Source organism: Chenopodium quinoa, unplaced genomic scaffold, assembly GCF_001683475.1.
Source record: "Chenopodium quinoa cultivar QQ74 unplaced genomic scaffold, ASM168347v1, whole genome shotgun sequence".
Taxonomy (NCBI): domain Eukaryota; kingdom Viridiplantae; phylum Streptophyta; class Magnoliopsida; order Caryophyllales; family Amaranthaceae; genus Chenopodium; species Chenopodium quinoa.
Window position 1 is genome coordinate 2466168 of NW_018743555.1, and position 17556 is coordinate 2483723.

At 37.3% G+C, this 17556-nt stretch overlaps 2 protein-coding genes across 2 annotated transcripts; both read left to right on the forward strand.

Moving 5' to 3' along the window:
* The first annotated feature begins 859 nt into the window (after positions 1-859).
* Positions 860-2122, forward strand: LOC110681616. Its single transcript, XM_021857770.1, has 2 exons — positions 860-1586; positions 1887-2122. The coding sequence occupies exons 1-2, from the start codon at positions 860-862 to the stop codon at positions 2120-2122; spliced, it is 963 nt and encodes a 320-aa protein (XP_021713462.1).
* A 3266-nt stretch (positions 2123-5388) lies between these two features.
* Positions 5389-7085, forward strand: LOC110740262. The gene is made up of 2 exons (XM_021920745.1): positions 5389-5532; positions 6510-7085. Exons 1-2 carry the CDS (start codon positions 5461-5463, stop codon positions 6996-6998), a joined length of 561 nt encoding a protein of 186 aa, XP_021776437.1. The 5' UTR covers positions 5389-5460; the 3' UTR covers positions 6999-7085.
* Positions 7086-17556: the final 10471 nt, after the last annotated feature.

A 17556-nucleotide genomic window follows, 5' to 3' on the forward strand; every position in this document is an offset into this window, starting at 1 on the left:
ATATTTGTTTTATATAATTTTAAATGTAATGATTACTATATAATTGTTTATATAAATTTAATTATGATTATGATATATTTGGTTTACTTATAATGATTGTGTTATGTAATTTGCTTGGCATATTTTTAAATGAGCGTGTTATATTTACTTGATATATTTATGAATGAATCATTTGCATCATCATTTTCCTAGATACCCGTTCAAGGCATACTCATTAGGAGTATGTCTTGGATAGTCCCCGGTTGGAACTGTCCTTGGACGTTTATTCTCACTTAGGTGGTGAATGTATGCCTTGTTATTGATTCTAGGGAATATCCTGGCTAATCATTTCTCTACAATGTTCTCTGGGTACATATGACGGGTTATCTAATAGCCTACATCGTGTACTTGGAGAACATAAGGGAAATGCTGCCGGATTTTCCATAGAATTGATAACCTGGCATACATTCGCTAGTGAGATTAAATGTCCAAGGATGGGTTAGGTTGGAGTGATAAGGACCTTTGGACATCATGTACAATCTTATTATCATATTTTTAACATTTAGATGGTTAATGAATATTCAATACGCGTTGTGACTAATGTGATTATACATATTCATGAGTTTGTGTAGAAGTTGTAATCATGAAACGAACAGAACGTAGTTGGATGTATGAAAGGAAGGTTGGGCATTCTATTAATCCGGAATTTGTGAAAGGGGTTGATGAATTCCTTAAATACGTGGAAGACCATCCCGAGAGTAGCAACCCGAATGAAGTTAGGTGTCCATGTTTTAAATGTAAGAACAAACGACTTTGGGATGCGGAAACTGTTAAAATTCATTTGTAGCGCAAGGGTTTCATACCTAATTACTATGAGTGGATGTGTCATGGGGAAGGCTTTCCGGGAGCTCCTGAAGGACCGTTAAATGAATACCGTGAAATGGTTTTCGATGCTTTTGGTCATAATGAAGATCAAGGGCATTCAGAAGAGGCAGAGGAGGAGCCTAATGCACAAGCTAAGCATTTCCTAGATTTGTTAAAGGCTTCCGAAAGACCATTATACGAAGGAAGTTCATTGTCTGTGTTACAGATGGCTGCTCGAATTACTAGTCTTAAGTGTGAGTATAATTTACCCCATAGATGTGTTGACGGGTTTGCTTCTTTGGTCAATGAGGCGATTCCTAACAATAACAATATGGCCAACACATTCTATGAGGTGAAGAATATTGTGAAGGGGTTGGAGTTGCCTCATGAAAAGATTCATGCATGTCTGAAAGGATGTATGCTGTTTTGGAAGGATGATGTTCAGCTATCTACATGTAGGGTGTGTGGTAGCGACCGATACAAAAAGACTTCTAAAGGTAGTTTAGTGCCTTTGAATGTTTTAATTTATTTTCCGATCACACCGAGATTACAAAGGCTCTATGCAACCAAGAACATATCGGAGGAAATGACATGGCATTCAAAAAATCCTCGAGTTCAAGGCACAATGGCGCACCCTAGTGATAGTGAAGCTTGGAAACACCTCGATAGATGCTTTCCAGAATTTTCCAATGAGCCTCGTAATGTTCGACTTGGCTTGTGTACAGATGGTTTTGCTCCGCATGGTAAGTTTGGGGGACAATATTCCTGTTGGCCTGTCATTTTGACCCCTTATAACTTGCCTCCTTCAATGTGTATGAAAAGACAATTCATGTTCCTTTCGTTGCTCGTTCCTGGTCCTAAGAACCCTAAGGGCAATTTGGATGTGTATATGCAACCGTTGGTACAAGAGTTGAAACAATTATGGGAAGTAGGCGCAAATACTTATGACATTTCGAGGAAACAAAATTTCAATCTTCGAGCAGCCATCCTTTGGACTGTTAGTGACTTCCCAGCTTACGGTATGTTGTCTGGTTGGACCACAGCGGGTAAGAACGCTTCTCCTTATTGTATGGATAAAAGCAAAACATTCTGGCTTGAACACGGTGGCAAAGTTTCTTGGTTTGATTGCCATCGCCAATTCCTTCCAACAGATCACCCTTTTCGAAATAGTAAAACTGCGTTTTGTAAAAACAAAGTCGAAAAAGGTTCACCGCCACACATCATGTCAGGTGAGGAATTGTGGGAATGTGTGAGACACCTTCCTTCCAAGGGCAACTGATGGGCTGGAGGCATTGAAACATCTCAAAAGAGCAAAAAAAGGGTGGTTCAAGCAATCCTCGTTGTGGGAGCTTCCTTATTGGAAGCATCTGCTCATCCATCACAAATTGGATGTCATGCACATTGAAAAGAAATTCTTTGATCAGTTAATCCACACCATTATGGATGTGAAAAAACAGACATGTGACACGCCATCGGCTCGAAAGGACATAGCTAAATATTGTAAAAGGCCACAACTTCATCTGCAAGAGGACGGTAGGGGAAAAGAGTACATGCCAAAAGCCCCATTTGCTCTTGATAAGGCTCAAAGAAAAGTGTTGTGTGACTGGGTTAAACAGTTGCGTTTTACAGATGGATATGCCTCTAATTTGAGCAGATGCGTAGATTTACAAGGTTGTAAGCTTCATGGTATGAAAAGCCACGACTGCCATGTGTTCATGGAGAGGTTGTTGCCTACTGCTTTGAGGGAATTACTCCCTACCCATATTTGGAATGCAGTTACAGAGATCAGTCAATTCTTCCGTGATTTGTGTTGTTACACAATCACCGTTGGTGACATGGAGCGATTAGAGAAAAACATAGCTGAAATCCTTTGCAAGCTTGAGAAGGTGTTCCCTCCGGCATTCTTCAACTCCATGGAGAATTTACCTACTCATTTGCCATATGAGGGAAAATTATGTGGTCCTGTTCAATACAGATGGATGTATCCCTTCGAAAGGTAAATCAAAGTCCCCTTCACTTTCTCTTTCATAAAAAACCTTCATAGTCATGACCTATTTACACAATTATTTATACTAATTTAATGCCAGGTTCCTTAATCACTTGAAACGTAAAATTGGGAACAAGGCTCGAGTTGAAGGTTCCATATGTAATGCTTATCTCACCGAAGAGATAGCAAACTTTTGCTCAAATTACTTTCAGCCGTCAGTTGACACAAAAACTCGGGATCTCGGTCGAAATGTAAATGTAGACGTGGAATCAACAATGGACAACGCTGACTTACCAGAGTTGTTCTCGGTGGATACCGGTCGTGTCTCAACTGAGGGTAAAACTCGGTATTTAGATGAAAAAGAACTCGAGTGTGCTCATTTGTTTGTTTTACGAAACTGCGGCATTCTTGGTGAATACGAAAGGTATATGTGTTAAAGAATGAATTTTATTCATAGTTCTGAAGAATTAAAATGGTTGAATTACTTATTTCTCTTGTATCATTGACCTAATAGGAAGTTTGAGGACTACGTTCTTAGTTCCCGACCGTTTTTGCGTAGAGAAGAAGTTATGGAGAAATGTGACACCGAATTCTCTGATTGGTTTCACCATAAGGTGATAGAAATGTTCTAGCTCTTTACATATGCTTTTTAGATCTTGCAATTCACTTTAATTAATTATTGAATTGTGACGTAAATAGGTGGTTGAAGAGAAACCAAATTCAGATGTCCTGAAAGCATTGTGCATGCTTCCTTTCAAGCGTGTTCGAAATTGGAGGCAGATTTTTGTTGGTGGATTTAATTTCCATACACATTCCCATGGCAAACACAAGTCCACGATGAATTATGGTGTATGTGTGTCTAGTGATGACGGTGGAGAGTACTTTGGCATTCTAGATGATATAATTGAACTTGTCTACACTGGTCCAAAAAAAGAGTACAAGACTATTTTGTTTAAGTGTAGTTGGATGGATTGTGGTAGGGGTATGAACATACATGAACAATACAAGCTAGTCGAAGTGAATCATACTAAGAAATACCCCAAGTATGATCCCTTCGTATTATCTTATCAAGTGAGCCAAGTGTACTACACATCCTACCCAAGCCTAAAAAGAGATCGAGTTCAATGGTGGGCTGTGTTTAAAACACAAGCAAGGTCAGTGGTTGATGCTCCAGTGGACCTTGATTTTATGCAGGCACCGTCTCCACAAGTCCATGCAACGCTTTGTCCACCGAATGACATTCCTGACTATGACCTAGTTGAGGATGATGACGAAGATGATGATGGCGGCTTAATAATCTCAAGCGATGAAGATGATGAATCAAGTGTCGACTCTAGTGATAGTGACGAGGATGATGAGATCGATGTGGTTTTAGATGATAGTAGTGATGATGCCAGTAGTGATAGTAGCGATGAAAGTCATGACTAGGAGATCGAATTTAATTTGTTACTGTAAAATGAATACTTAAATTTGCTTGTAGTTGTGTAATTGTCGGTTGAATTTGATTGTCATTGTAAAATCAATTAAAGAGTTTGTAGTTTTATTGTTAATCTTGTTACATCTCATTATACTTGTAATTTTTATAATGTTAATAATATCATGGCATGTGACTGACATCTTTTTCAGGTGGAAATGGTGGGAGGGAAAAAAGGAGAATCATCAAAGAAAAATTAGGGAAAGGAGAAAAGGCAAGTTGTCATTTATGATGACGACAAGGAAATGGTGGACGTGGAGGACGCGGTAGATTTGGGTGACAATGAGGATCCTCAAACACAAATGCAGATACATCATCATGAGAAACAGCTTCAGGGGCAACAAGCCTCACAGTCTTCTAAGTTGGTGGTATTAGACCCTGCCACTTGCTGGTATGTATGTAGTTGTAATTTCATTCCCTTTCTACCCATATTTCTTATCACTGACCTATGTATTACTCTAACATAAACTATTTATTTATTATTTGTTCATGATTCACATTAAAATAGGTTTGACGATAAACCTGTGAGAAACGTCGTTTCTAACACCCTAACAGGTTACTATCGAGCTGCTTGGAGGAATTACGGAGAGGTTGATAAGAAGACGAAGGATCATTGGTGGAACTTGTTTTGCGTATGACATTTTATACTTATAGCTATGTATTACTAAATGTATTGATGGAGTTGTGTTTGATAATTTTAAATGTTTTTTATATGCAGAAAAAATGCACATGGGCACCTGATTTAAACGACCACGTGAAGCGAACCTTCGAAGTCAAGTTCGCAGATCGGCTGAAGGACATGTTTCACGCAGTCACACACAGGATGAACGGTAAGAAGCCAAGATGGATGATCGATGAAGTCCACAAGGATATGATGGACGTTTTGGAAAATGATGAAGACTACAAGAAGAGGTCCGCACAAAACAAGAAGAAAAGAAGAGGCGGATCGATGGACAATGTGGTTGAGCCAACCCATTACCAGGGTTCAATTTCATCTGCACAACATGCTAAAAGGATGGTGAGTTTGTTTTTTAGGCAATTGAAAAACACAACAATTATGGTTACATTGAAATGATAAGCTTAATTTGGTTTGGTGCATGTACGTTCAAAGGCGGCGAAAAACAATGGCCAGTTACCAACTGCACATGATCTTTTCATGAAGACACACTTCAAGGAGATCCCTGGGAAAGGAAAGGTGCCAGCAAATGCCAAAGTCAAGAACATTGCGGTAACAACTTTAATATAATTTTGGCTTTAAACATATTAATTCGGCTTGAAATGGCTTCACTTTAAAGATATAGACCATTAAACTTAGTACATTTGCTTGCTTATGTGATTTTGAGGACATTAATTCGGCTTGAAATGACTTGATTTTGAGGATATGGAACCATATACTTAGTAAAATTGCTTCTTTTATGTGATTTCAAGTCATAAACTCTTATAAATATGTAAATATGGGATGGTTTGAGAAAGATTGAGTTTAAAATTTAAGAAATAAATAAAATAGGCGTGTAAGTACCCATTTTGGCTTGAAATGGGTTGATTTTGAGGATATGGACCCAAAAACTTATAAATTTGCTACTTTTATGTGATTTCAAGTCATAAACTCTTATAAATATGTAAATATGGGATGGTTTGAGAAAGAATGAGTTCAAAAGTTAAGAAATAAAGAAAATAGGCATGTAAGAACCCATTTTGGCTTGAAATGACTTGATTTTGAGGATATGGAACCATAAACTTAGTAAAATTGCTTCTTTTATGTGATTTCAAGTCATAAACTCTTATAAATATGTAAATTTGGGATGGTTTGAGAAAGAATGAGTTTAAAAGTTAGGACATAAAGAAAATAGGCATGTAAGTACCCATTTTGGCTTGAAATGGCTTCATTTTGAGGATATGGACCCAAAAACTTATAAATTTGCTACTTTTATGTGATTTCAAGTCATAAACTCTTATAAATATGTAAATATGGGATGGTTTAAGAAAGAATGAGTTCAAAAGTTAAGAAATAAAGAAAATAGGCATGTAAGTACCCATTTTGGCCTGAAATGGCTTCATTTTGAGGATATGGACCCAAAAACTTATAAATTTGCTACTTTTATGTGATTTCAAGTCTTCACTTATATGTTTATTTGCTTTACTTGTAACTTATGTTGTTGGGTAATTGTTTAAACTATATATTATTGTGTAATGTCTTTCTTGTAGGAGAACTACCAGAAGAATGTTGAAGAAGCCACCACTCAAGGGATTAAAAAGAGTCCTAATGAGTTGTTTTGGGAGAGTGTGGGTGGTTGCAACAAGAAGGGTCGAGTGAGGGGACTTGGCCAAAGTGCAGAGCTGTACTTTGGAAACCGGACGGGTCGAGGTTCTAGGCCTTCACAACAGTACACACCGTTTGTTGTTAGTCAGATGCAAGACCAGATGGACCATAGGGTGGAGGCTCTTCGTAGTGAGATACGCAATGAACTCCGAAGTGAAATACGAAGTGAACTTCGGAGTGAAATGGAAGTTGAGATGCAAGCTCAAATTCAAGCTGAAGTAGCCCAAATGGAAAGGAGAGCTGAGGAGAGGTGGAATGACTTCATCAGACGATTTGGCAACGACACCTGTTCCACCATTCAGCCTCAGCGACGAGACCCTAGGGATGACCCGGGTAGTGGAGGAGCAAGCCAGGGTACCCCTGCAGTTTTTTAGCCTAGCTTAGGTTTATGTAGTACGGACAAGTAGTTAATTAGAATTTATGTAGCATTTGATGATTTTCCCGCTTTTGTAGAATTACTATACATTATGTAGCTTTTAGATATGTTTAACTTCATAATAGCTTTTGGTGGAAATATATATATTTATATTTCCAAAATTGGTTTATGATTTTAATTTTCACAGGTATTAGTTGCAGGAACATAGGTTATTAATGCTGGACAACTAGAATTTTGGCTTTGTGAAATATATTATGTGACGGAAATAATTAATATTTAGTTTGTCGAAATTGATTTGCGACGGAAAAATGAAGAATATTCCGTTGCTGACACAATCCTTAACGACGGAAAATTCCCTCGCAAAAGTTAAAAGTTTGCGAGGGATTTAACTTCCGTCGCAATTAATATAATAACGAGGGAATTTTCCGTCGTAGTTAATATTTTTGCAAGGGAATTTTCCGTCGCAATTAATATTTTAGCAAGGGAATTTTCCGTCGCAAATAATATTTCAGCAAGGGATTGTTCCGTCGCAAATAATATTTTAGCAAGGGAATTTTCCGTCGCAAATTACCGACGAAAACAATTCCGTCGCAAATATTGACCTTCAGCGAGGGATTTTTCCGTCGTAAAATATTATTCAACGACGGATTTTTCCGTCGTAAATCTGCGATGGATAATACTTGAAAGTCAGATTTTCTTGCGACGGATGTTATTCCGTCGGTATTTCCGTCGCAAAAGACATTTGCGACGGAATTTCCCTCGGAAATTCTTTTTTTTCCTACGAAACATTTTGCGACGGACAGTTACGACGGAATTCTGTCGGAAATGCTATTTGCGACGAAATTTGGCCTTTTTGCAAGGGAAAATTTCCGTCGCTATTTAACCTTATTCTTGTAGTGTCCAAAGATTGTTTTATTTAAAAAAGGGCCAAAGGTTATATTATTAATAAAAAATTTTCCTTTTAATAATAATTTATCCCACTTATAAAAGATGCTAGATTTGTATAATACAAAGAAAAAGAAAAAAAACAGAAATAATGTTTTAAAAGTCCCTCGGACAATATATAATGAGCGGCCAGTCGGCCAATAAGGATGTCATTTCTCTCTGCGTTTTATTTTCATCCAAATTCTCTTGAGTTTTTCTCACATACTATCGTCTCTTATTTTTAAAAAAAATTATAACATACTTCCTCTGTTCTTTTTTACTTGACCCGCTTTGACTTTTACACTATTCACCACCCCTCCTTTGACCGTGTTTTGTGAATAATATGTAAGGAAAAACATATTCATATTGGATCATTTTGAATTCGTCTCAATAAGTACTATCATAATATGTAACTTTAGTATTTTTTTAATTATGGAGAATTAAAGTTATTGACCGTTAAAGTTTTGCATTGGCAAGCGTAATAAAAGAAACAGGTCAAGTAAAAAAGAACAGAGGAAGTATGCTCTAACATATTTTTTTTCAAATTGTGTACAGCTTCGCGAGTCATTGAATAAATTTAACATTTAATGCTTAACTTAAAAAAGCGCTAAACGAACACGCGGTCTTATATAACATTAAATGAAAAACCTAGGCTTTAACAGCGAGATTTTTGTCCAAAAAATCAACTAGAAAATTCGAAGTTGGATAGAACAAAACTCGGCGAATGATCAACAAAATGAATCAAATTATGAACAAAATGCAATAAAAATTCGACAAAATGAATCAATTTCCCCAAATTTATCTACAGTAACCATGAAAAATTATGGAAGCTCGATTGAAGAAAATGAATCAAATGATCGACAAAAAGCACAAAATGATCTTAAAAAAGAATCAATTCCGATCTCCTAATATATCTATTGTAACATTTGAAAATCTAAATTTTCTGCTTCATTTTCTATTTTCACGAATAATGCTGATGAAGTATATTTGTTACGCCCACGTGCCGGCGAGAATAATAGTTTTATTGATCTTGGAGAAAACATAATACAGGTTCAGAACAGTTGAGAGCAATAATAGAAAATAAATTGATTGTCTCTCATATTTCTATTGTTATCTCTTTGAAAAATCATAGAAGAGAAATACACAAAAGACTCAGGTTTTAGAATAACCACTCGATATATAAAAGATAAATAGACACGTAGAAAAGTGCTTACCGCCTCAGCATTAAACGCCGCTCGCAACTTCAAAACTTGAACGCGACTTCTTGTTTTGCACGTGACCGAGATCTCCCTCGACCCATATATCCACATCTATTGATCTCCGCGAGCTATAGCTCGCTCGTATAGGAGATATAGCTCCAATTTCGTCGCAACCTATAAATTGCCTACAAACTACTGAGCTACGTCGCGAGCTATATCGCTCACTCTAAGACCGGAAATCAGATTAAAGGCATATTTCTTGCACTAATGTTGATTGTGTTCTACAAGACAATGTATTGTCTAGTAGCTTTTTTCGTCTATTGTTTGGTCTCATCACTCATGAAAAGTGAGATGGTAATTTTGTAGCTAACCATCTTGCTAGGTTGTTAGGGTTGTTTGATGTCAAACAATAATGTTGAGAAAACCATGCTCTTACTGAATTTTCGTCCAATTTCCTTTTGGAAAATCTTTCCATGAATTAATTAAATCCTATAACTCCTTTAAAAATTATATTAATCCTAACAATTATAACAATAACAATTGTTAATATCCCGATTCGAGCTTGATCGAGAACCCCAGCCCGAGATGACTTTACCCAAACTTCACTCGACCCGAACCTGAAGTGACCAAGCCTAAACATGATACCCAACCCAAACCTACTGATGGACATATCCAGTCACCTTATTGGACGGGTGAAAAGCGCGGTTTAAACGGGTGTTAGGTGGGTGACGGATTAACGGATGCGGATGATGGATCATATTCGGGTTGTTAATTTTCACCCATCACTCAACTCGTTCACCCGACCCATCACCTGAACATTTAAAAAAAAAACAAATTTTTTTTTATTTCTGAATTTAATTTATACTAGGCTAGGCCCAACCGAATATTTCAATATTGTAATTCCTAAGCTAATCTCCTAATTCCTAAACTATAATATTTCAAAAAAACACTGCTATCACTACTATCTCACATAGAGTCACGGTGGCGCCACTACAGCATGGAAAACGACAACAGCCTCCATTCTTAAGGTATTCCATGAGACGATGACACTGTTAATGCACTAAATGTTATGTAATTCTTATTTTAATTTTAAATGCTCATATTGTACATCTTATTATCACCTGAATCGTCCATTTCACCCCTGGATGATTGATGGATCGGGTGGGGTGGGGTGGATGGATGCAGGTTATGATCCACTCTCCCTGAAACCGATCTATTTCCATCTCTACCTAAACCTGATTATCTATACCCGAACAAACCTCAAACCCAAAATGACCCAACTTGTACCCGGCTCGAACGACCCGATAACAAGGTTTATTATATCGTATGACTAGTTTTGCGTATGCTAGGATTTGCTCATCCTCTTCATACGCTCCTCTTGCTTATATTTATAGAATAATTAGAGAGGTTGTGGCTGACTCCAATAACTATTTTGTAGTTACTTCTTGGCACCAACTATCTTTGAAAATCATAATGTCTACTTTTGCCTCCAAACCAATCCTTTCTTCATATTGGGCCTTTGGTTAAGTCCAGCCCATCTTTAATTCCAACCATCGACTGACCCGGTGATATGTCTATTTTATATGGTGTTTTACCCCCGTCCCTTGGTCATAATTGGTAGTGTTTTTGGCTCGTTAGAGCCACTTTTATTACTAATTGGTGTTTTCTAGTGATTTCGTAGTTTTGGTTGAGTTTTGTAGGGAATTGCACTTTTGGAGCATTTTCCCGGGTCTTCACGGAGCAACTACGGACAATGGAGGAGCAAGACCGCTTTTTGTAGCCCAAGGCCGATTAGAGTCATCGAGCCGATGATTAAGGGCTCAACATGTGAAATACGAGCATTGGACCGAGTGGTTAAAGCCCCTAAGTGGATATCTAGATTGGGATAAGTAATAATTAAGGCCCAAACGAAGTTCAAAGCTCCAAGGTGAAGCCGAGCCCGATCGGGCGGATGCCCAGAATAAGAGGGCGAAGAAAAAGGCGGGCCTAATCGGGCGACCCTTCACCCGATCGGGCGCGTGTTTCTAGGGAGGCATCTTCGGCGATTTCTTAGTTTCTAATTAGGATTAATTTTTAGATTATGGTTTAAGTAAGATTGTAATGCTTTTGCTTAGGACTTCTTCTCTTAGACTTTCTCTCTCTACTTAGTTTATTTCTCTCTCTCTACAAATTCCATACTTTGTTCTTATTCAACTCCTTGTTTGCGATAACTTTGGTAACATTTTCCTCTTTATTAATTTCAGTATTTCTATTTCTTTAATTCATCATGTCTCCTTTAATTTCTTTATTTAGTTTAGATTCAATTATGTGTGAGTAGTTTAATTTTAAGATTTTGGGGAATCCATAATTAATATGAAGGGATAATTTTTTATTATTGATTATTGATATTGCATGATAATTTATTATTGAATTATTTTAACGCTTTACAATCGAATTATGAATCGAGCAGATGTGATTTGCTTGTAAAAGTTTAGCAATATTGAATTGATGAATCGAGCAGATGTTAATTTAATATTAAAGGCTATTTTCAATAGGAGCTTAGATCTAGTAAATTGCGAGAGCCTGTTAGATCTATGTTGATTAATAAATTGCGAGAGCCTGTTAATCATGTTATTTGTGCAATGTTAATTATTGGTTGTTAGGTTTTATCCCGGAATATTAATTATTGGTGAACCTGTTACCCTAAGGCTTTTATCATTGAATTTCTACTTAAACTTGATCTCCGTAGTTTAATTCCTTTTTACAATAAAAAAATTGGCAACTTGATAATTTAGATTACTCTTGATTTATTAGGAATAAATTAACTCGTTTCCCTGTGGTTCGACCCTTCTTCCTTATCTACATAGTTAGTGGATTTAGGTATTATTTTTTATTGGGTGATTACGACTTTAGCCTGTCAAAATTTGGCGTCGTTGCCGGGGAAACGGTTTTATTTATATTTTCTGATTATTTTTGTAGTCTAGATTATCCCCTATTGTCTCAGAGAACGTTAGTTCTTTGAGGCGATTCTCATATTTGTCTTTTAGTTCTTTGTTTATGCCCAGGTGTTCCAGATCAGGTTACATTCCATTCGATCCTGAGATCGAGCGCTCTTTTCATAGACAAAAGAATCTCTACAAAAAAATACTGGCGGGCTCTGAGGAAAACAATAATCGAAGAGACCCTCCAACTGATTCCAGTGATTAAGAAATCCCTTCAAACCTAGAGTCTGAGATGGCAGCACCTAAGAAGCTCAGCGATTATTCGCAACCAACCCTGACAGATTTTCCACACCTTACTCCGACTCCGGCCCTTGATGGAGTGCAATTTGAAATCAAACCCCAATTTATCACAATGATAGAGAGGAAGCAATTCAGTGGAGCTAAGGGTGAAGATCCTAATCTTCACATTGCAGATTTCTGCCATTATTGCAACACCATTAGACAAGCTGGGGTCACGCAAGACCAAATCAGGGAGATTCTTTTTCCCTTTTCATTATGTGGAAAAGCTAAATTATGGTTTAATGGTTTGAATAGAACTGCACTTGGTATTACTGAATGGGAAACTCTTGCCTTGAATTTTTATAATAAATATTACCCTGCAGAGAGAACAGTTGTACTAAGGAGTGCCATTCAAAACTTTGCCCAAGAGGCCGATGAAACTCTATATGAGGCTTGGGAGAGGTTCAAGGATCTACAGAGAGAATTCCCCCACCATAATTTGGCACAATGGCATTTTATCCAAGCCTTTTACAATGGACTTGGAAATTCATCTATATCAATTCTAGATTCTATAGCTAGTGGGAGATTCATGAATCTTAATGTGGAAGATGCTGGACAGGTTATCGAAGATATGGCAATACACAATTCCCAATACGGGAATCCTAGAGGGTTTGCTAACAAAGGAAAACATAATGTCGATTCTGTATCCTTTTTGCAAGCTCAGTTAACATCTATTTGTCAGAAACTAGATAATCTTACTATTGTTCCTAACTCTGTAGCTAATGTTTCTGCTGTTGCTAACAATGAAGCTTTCTGTGAAAATTGTGGAATTGTAGGGCATTGGGAGCAAGATTGTAGGAGTTCCATGGAGCAAGTTAATGCCTTTCAAACCTATAGGCAAAATAACCCATACTCTAACTCTTTTAATCCTGGCCTCCGGAACCACCCATATCTTTCCTACTGGAGTACCAATGTACAAAACCCTCCACCTCCAAAACAAACACAACAACAACCCCCACCATAGAAAAAATATTACCATCCTAATTCTGGCTAGAAAAACCAACCACAATCCTCCTCATCTTTTGACCCTGCTATGACAGAAATTAGAGCAATGCTTTCTAGCATGCAAAAGCACATGGAGAGTAGGGATGCACAAATTGATTCAATCATAGCCCACAATAAAATCATGGATAATCAAATTGCGCAAATTCACATCTACCCTACAAACTTGTCAGCAGGGAGCTCTACCATCACAACCAATTCATCCCACAGATCATGCCAATGCAATCACTCTAAGGAGTGGTTCACATTATGATGGACCCCTTATGCCAAAGGAAGATGGACCTGTTCCTGATCCTGATTCCTTTCACTACAAGAAAAATCTCTTTTCGTAGCGATTATTTCGTAGCGATTGTACATTCGCTACAATATGCAAGTATGTTTGTGAAATAATTAAGGATGTTGTATCATTTTTACAAACGCTATGGTTTTCCCATATAAAATCGATACGGAAAACATAATAATACATATCAACATTATTTTTACACATTTATATAATTTTGAGAAATCGTAACATTTACAATCGCCACTAAATCCTAAAAATCGATACGAAAAGCCTTTTCAACACTAGATATATAAATATTGTTTGACAAAGAATACATAAAATATGTCATAGCTTATTGGTGAAACATTTAATATAAGAGTTTGAGGTTGCATGTTCGAATCTTGTAAAGATCATATGCATGTTTTTTTTTTCTTGAAGAAAATGAGTTAAACATTTATAGCGATTGTAATCGCTACAATAATCACCACAATTCGATGTAGTTTTTCGTATCGATTATTGAGGACAACCCCAGCGATATTGAAAACCACTACTAAAGGCTAAGGCAACGGGGGATATTGAATTGAATGACCATTCGTTGGGAAATCTTTTTGTTACCTGCAGGTAACAGTTCCTTTCACTGATTTAATCACTCAGGTTCCTGCATATGCTAAATTTATGAAAGATATTTTGACTAGGAAATGGGCCTTTGATGAGGTAAAAACTGTAGCTTTTATAGAGGAATGTAGTTCTTTATTGCAAAATAAATCCCCTCCTAAGTTAAAGGATCCTGGTAATTTTTCTATCCCTTGTCATATAGGTAATGTCTTCATTGATAAAGCATTGTGTGATTTGGTGCTAGTGTCAGTGTTATGCCATCGTATGTATGTTCTAAACTTAATATGGGTGATTTAAAAGTTACTAATATAACTTTGCAAATGGCAGATCGTTCTGTTAAGTACCCTTTAGGTATTTTAGAGGATTTCCCTGTCAGAGTTGATAAATTTTTTTGTTGATTTTGTTGTTTTAGACATGGATGAGGACACACAAATTTCCATTATATTATGTAGGCCTTTTCTCCACACTGCAGGAGCCATTATTGATGTTAAAAATGGTAAACTAACCCTTTCTGTTGGTGATGATAATGTTACATTTAATTTAGGGAAAGTTTTGAAAGGACATATGCTAGAGGAAAACTGTTGTTTAATTAATGTGATTGATATAATGGATGATATTTGTGATGAAAGCTTACCACAGGTTCTTGCAAGGGATCCCTTGAAGGAAATTCTTTGTGGAGATTTATGTGCAGATAATGCAAGCGTCTGGGGTAATGAGGTGGATGCCATTGAAAATTCTCTTTCCCTAGAAGAGATAGACCCCAAAGAGACCATGAAGGTAGTGAATTTAGTTCAGGAATCAAAACCTGCAGAGGTTAAGAAACCTGAACTAAAACCTCTCCCTTCTCATTTAAAATATGTTTTTCTTGTTGAGCAGAAACTATACCCTGTGATCATCAGTACTGCACTTGATGACCCACAAACTTCCCAACTTCTAGAGGTTCTTCGAACCCATAAAAGAGGAATTGGGTACATTATTGATGACCTTAAGGGTATTAGCCCTGATTTTTGTATGCACAGGATACATTTAGAGGACAACTATAAGCCCTGTATTCAACCCAGAGAAGGTTGAATCCTAATATGCAGGAAGTAGTCAAGAAAGAGGTTATGAAATTACTTGATGCAGGTATTATCTATCCTATTTTTGACTCAAAGTGGGTAAGTCCTGTTCAGGTGGTTCCTAAGAAAGGTGGGATGACTGTAATTGAAAATGATAAAAATGAATTAATTCCCAATAGAACTGTTATAGAGTGGCGTATGTGCATTGACTATCGTAGATTAAATATCGCCACTAAAAAGGACCACTTCCCTCTCCCCTTTATTGATCAAATGCTTGAGAGGTTAGCTAATCATAAGTTCCTTTGTTACTTGGATGGATACTCGGGATTTTTCCAAATTCTGATTCACCCTAAAGATCAAGAAAAGACTACATTTACATGCCCTTATGATACTTTTGCATATCATAGAATGCCCTTTGGTTTATGTAATGCGCCTGCTACTTTTCAACGCTGCATGATGAGTATTTTTTTTTTCTGATTTCATAGAGTCTATTATGGAAGTATTTATGGATGATTTTAGTGTGTATGGGTCTTCATTCGATGCATGTTAGAAAATCTCGCTAAAATCTTGAAAAGATGCGAAGAATGCAATTTGGTTCTAAATTGGGAGAAGTGTCACTTGATGGTGACAGAGGGAGTAGTTCTTAGTCACATTCTATCTGATAAGGTTATACAGGTAGATGAAGCTAAGATTTCTGTGCTTGAGCAATTGCCTCCTCCTGTTAATGTTAAGGGGGTTAGAAGTTTCTTAGGTCATGCCGGGTTTTATCGTCGCTTTATCAAAGATTTTTCTAAAATTGCTAAACCACTGACTCAGATTTTACTGAAGCCCCTTTTGATTTTACCGACGAGTGTCTTGAAGCTTTTCACAAGTTAAAGCAGGCATTGATATCGACACCCATCATATGTGCACCAGATTGAACTCTTCCTTTCGAAATCATGTGTGATTAAAGTGATTTTGCATTAGGTGTCGTGCTAGAACAGAGAAAGAACAAAGTTTTACATGCTATTTATTATGCAAGTAAAACTTTGGATGAAGCACAAGTCAACTATGCCACTATGGAGAAGGAGTTTCTTGCTGTTATTTATGCTTTAGAAAAATTTAGATCATATCTATTTGGTTCTAAAGTTATTGTTTTTACTGACCATGCAACTTTGAAGTATCTAATAGCCAAGGCAGAATCAAAGCCTAGGCTACTCCGTTGGGTTCTCATGCTCCAGGACTTAGATGTTGAAATAAAAGACAAGAAAGGTGCAAAGAACGTTGTGGCAGATCACTTGTCACGTATCAGGTATGATGAGGGTAAGAATTCTCTTCCTATAGATGACTCTTTCCCTGATGATCACTTGTATGCAGTTGTAGAGCAACACCCATGGTATGCCGATTTTGCTAATTATTTAGTGGGTGGTACTCTACCCCCTGACGTATCCTACCAAAAGAAAAAGAATTTCCTTTATGATGTTAAGTATTATTTTTGGGATGATCCTTTTTTGTTTCGTGAGTGTGCAGATGGATTATTTCGTAGGTGTGTTCCCGAATGGGAAGTCCACGACATTCTTACTAGCTGCCACACCTCACCTTATGGAGGACATCATGGCCCTACCAAAACGGTGGCCAAGATTAATGAGTCAGGTTTCTGTTGGCCCACCATGTTCAAGGATGCTAACACTTTTGTGTAGGCTTGTGACTCTTGCCAGAGGACAGGCAACATTTTGCGGCAGCATGAGATGCCCCAAAATAGGATCCTTGAAGTTGAAATATTTGATGTTTGGGGTATTGACTATATGGGACCATTTCCATCTTCCAATGGGAATTGTTACATACTTGTAGCCGTTGACTATGTGTCCAAGTGGGTCGAGGCCATAGCTTCACCAACAAATGATGCCAAGGTAGTCATTAAGCTCTTCAAGAAAACCATATTTCCAAGGTTTGGTGTCCCACGAGCTATCACTAGTGATGGAGGTACTCACTTCCATGAAAGACAATTGGACAACCTCCTAAAGAAGTATGGAGTATATCATAGAACCGGACTTAGTTACCACCCTCAAACTAGTGGTCAAGTTGAGGTCTCTAATAGGGAAATCAAGGCGATTCTAGAGAAGGTAATGGCCAAGTTAAGGAAAGATTGGAGTATGAAGCTAGATGACACACTTTGGGCGTATCAAACCGCATTTAAGACACCAATTGGTACTTCACCTTATAGACTAGTATATGGTAAGGCATGGCATCTTCCCGT

Bases quoted from the DNA above. Each gene is read 5' to 3' on its own strand.
- LOC110681616 (XM_021857770.1), top strand. From the start codon at position 860: ATGTGTCATGGGGAAGGCTTTCCGGGAGCTCCTGAAGGACCGTTAAAT. The intron at 1,587-1,886 runs GTAAGTTTGGGG...GTTGGACCACAG, and splicing joins AGATGGTTTTGCTCCGCATG to CGGGTAAGAACGCTTCTCCT.
- LOC110740262 (XM_021920745.1), top strand. From the start codon at position 5,461: ATGAAGACACACTTCAAGGAGATCCCTGGGAAAGGAAAGGTGCCAGCA. The intron at 5,533-6,509 runs GTAACAACTTTA...TCTTTCTTGTAG, and splicing joins CCAAAGTCAAGAACATTGCG to GAGAACTACCAGAAGAATGT.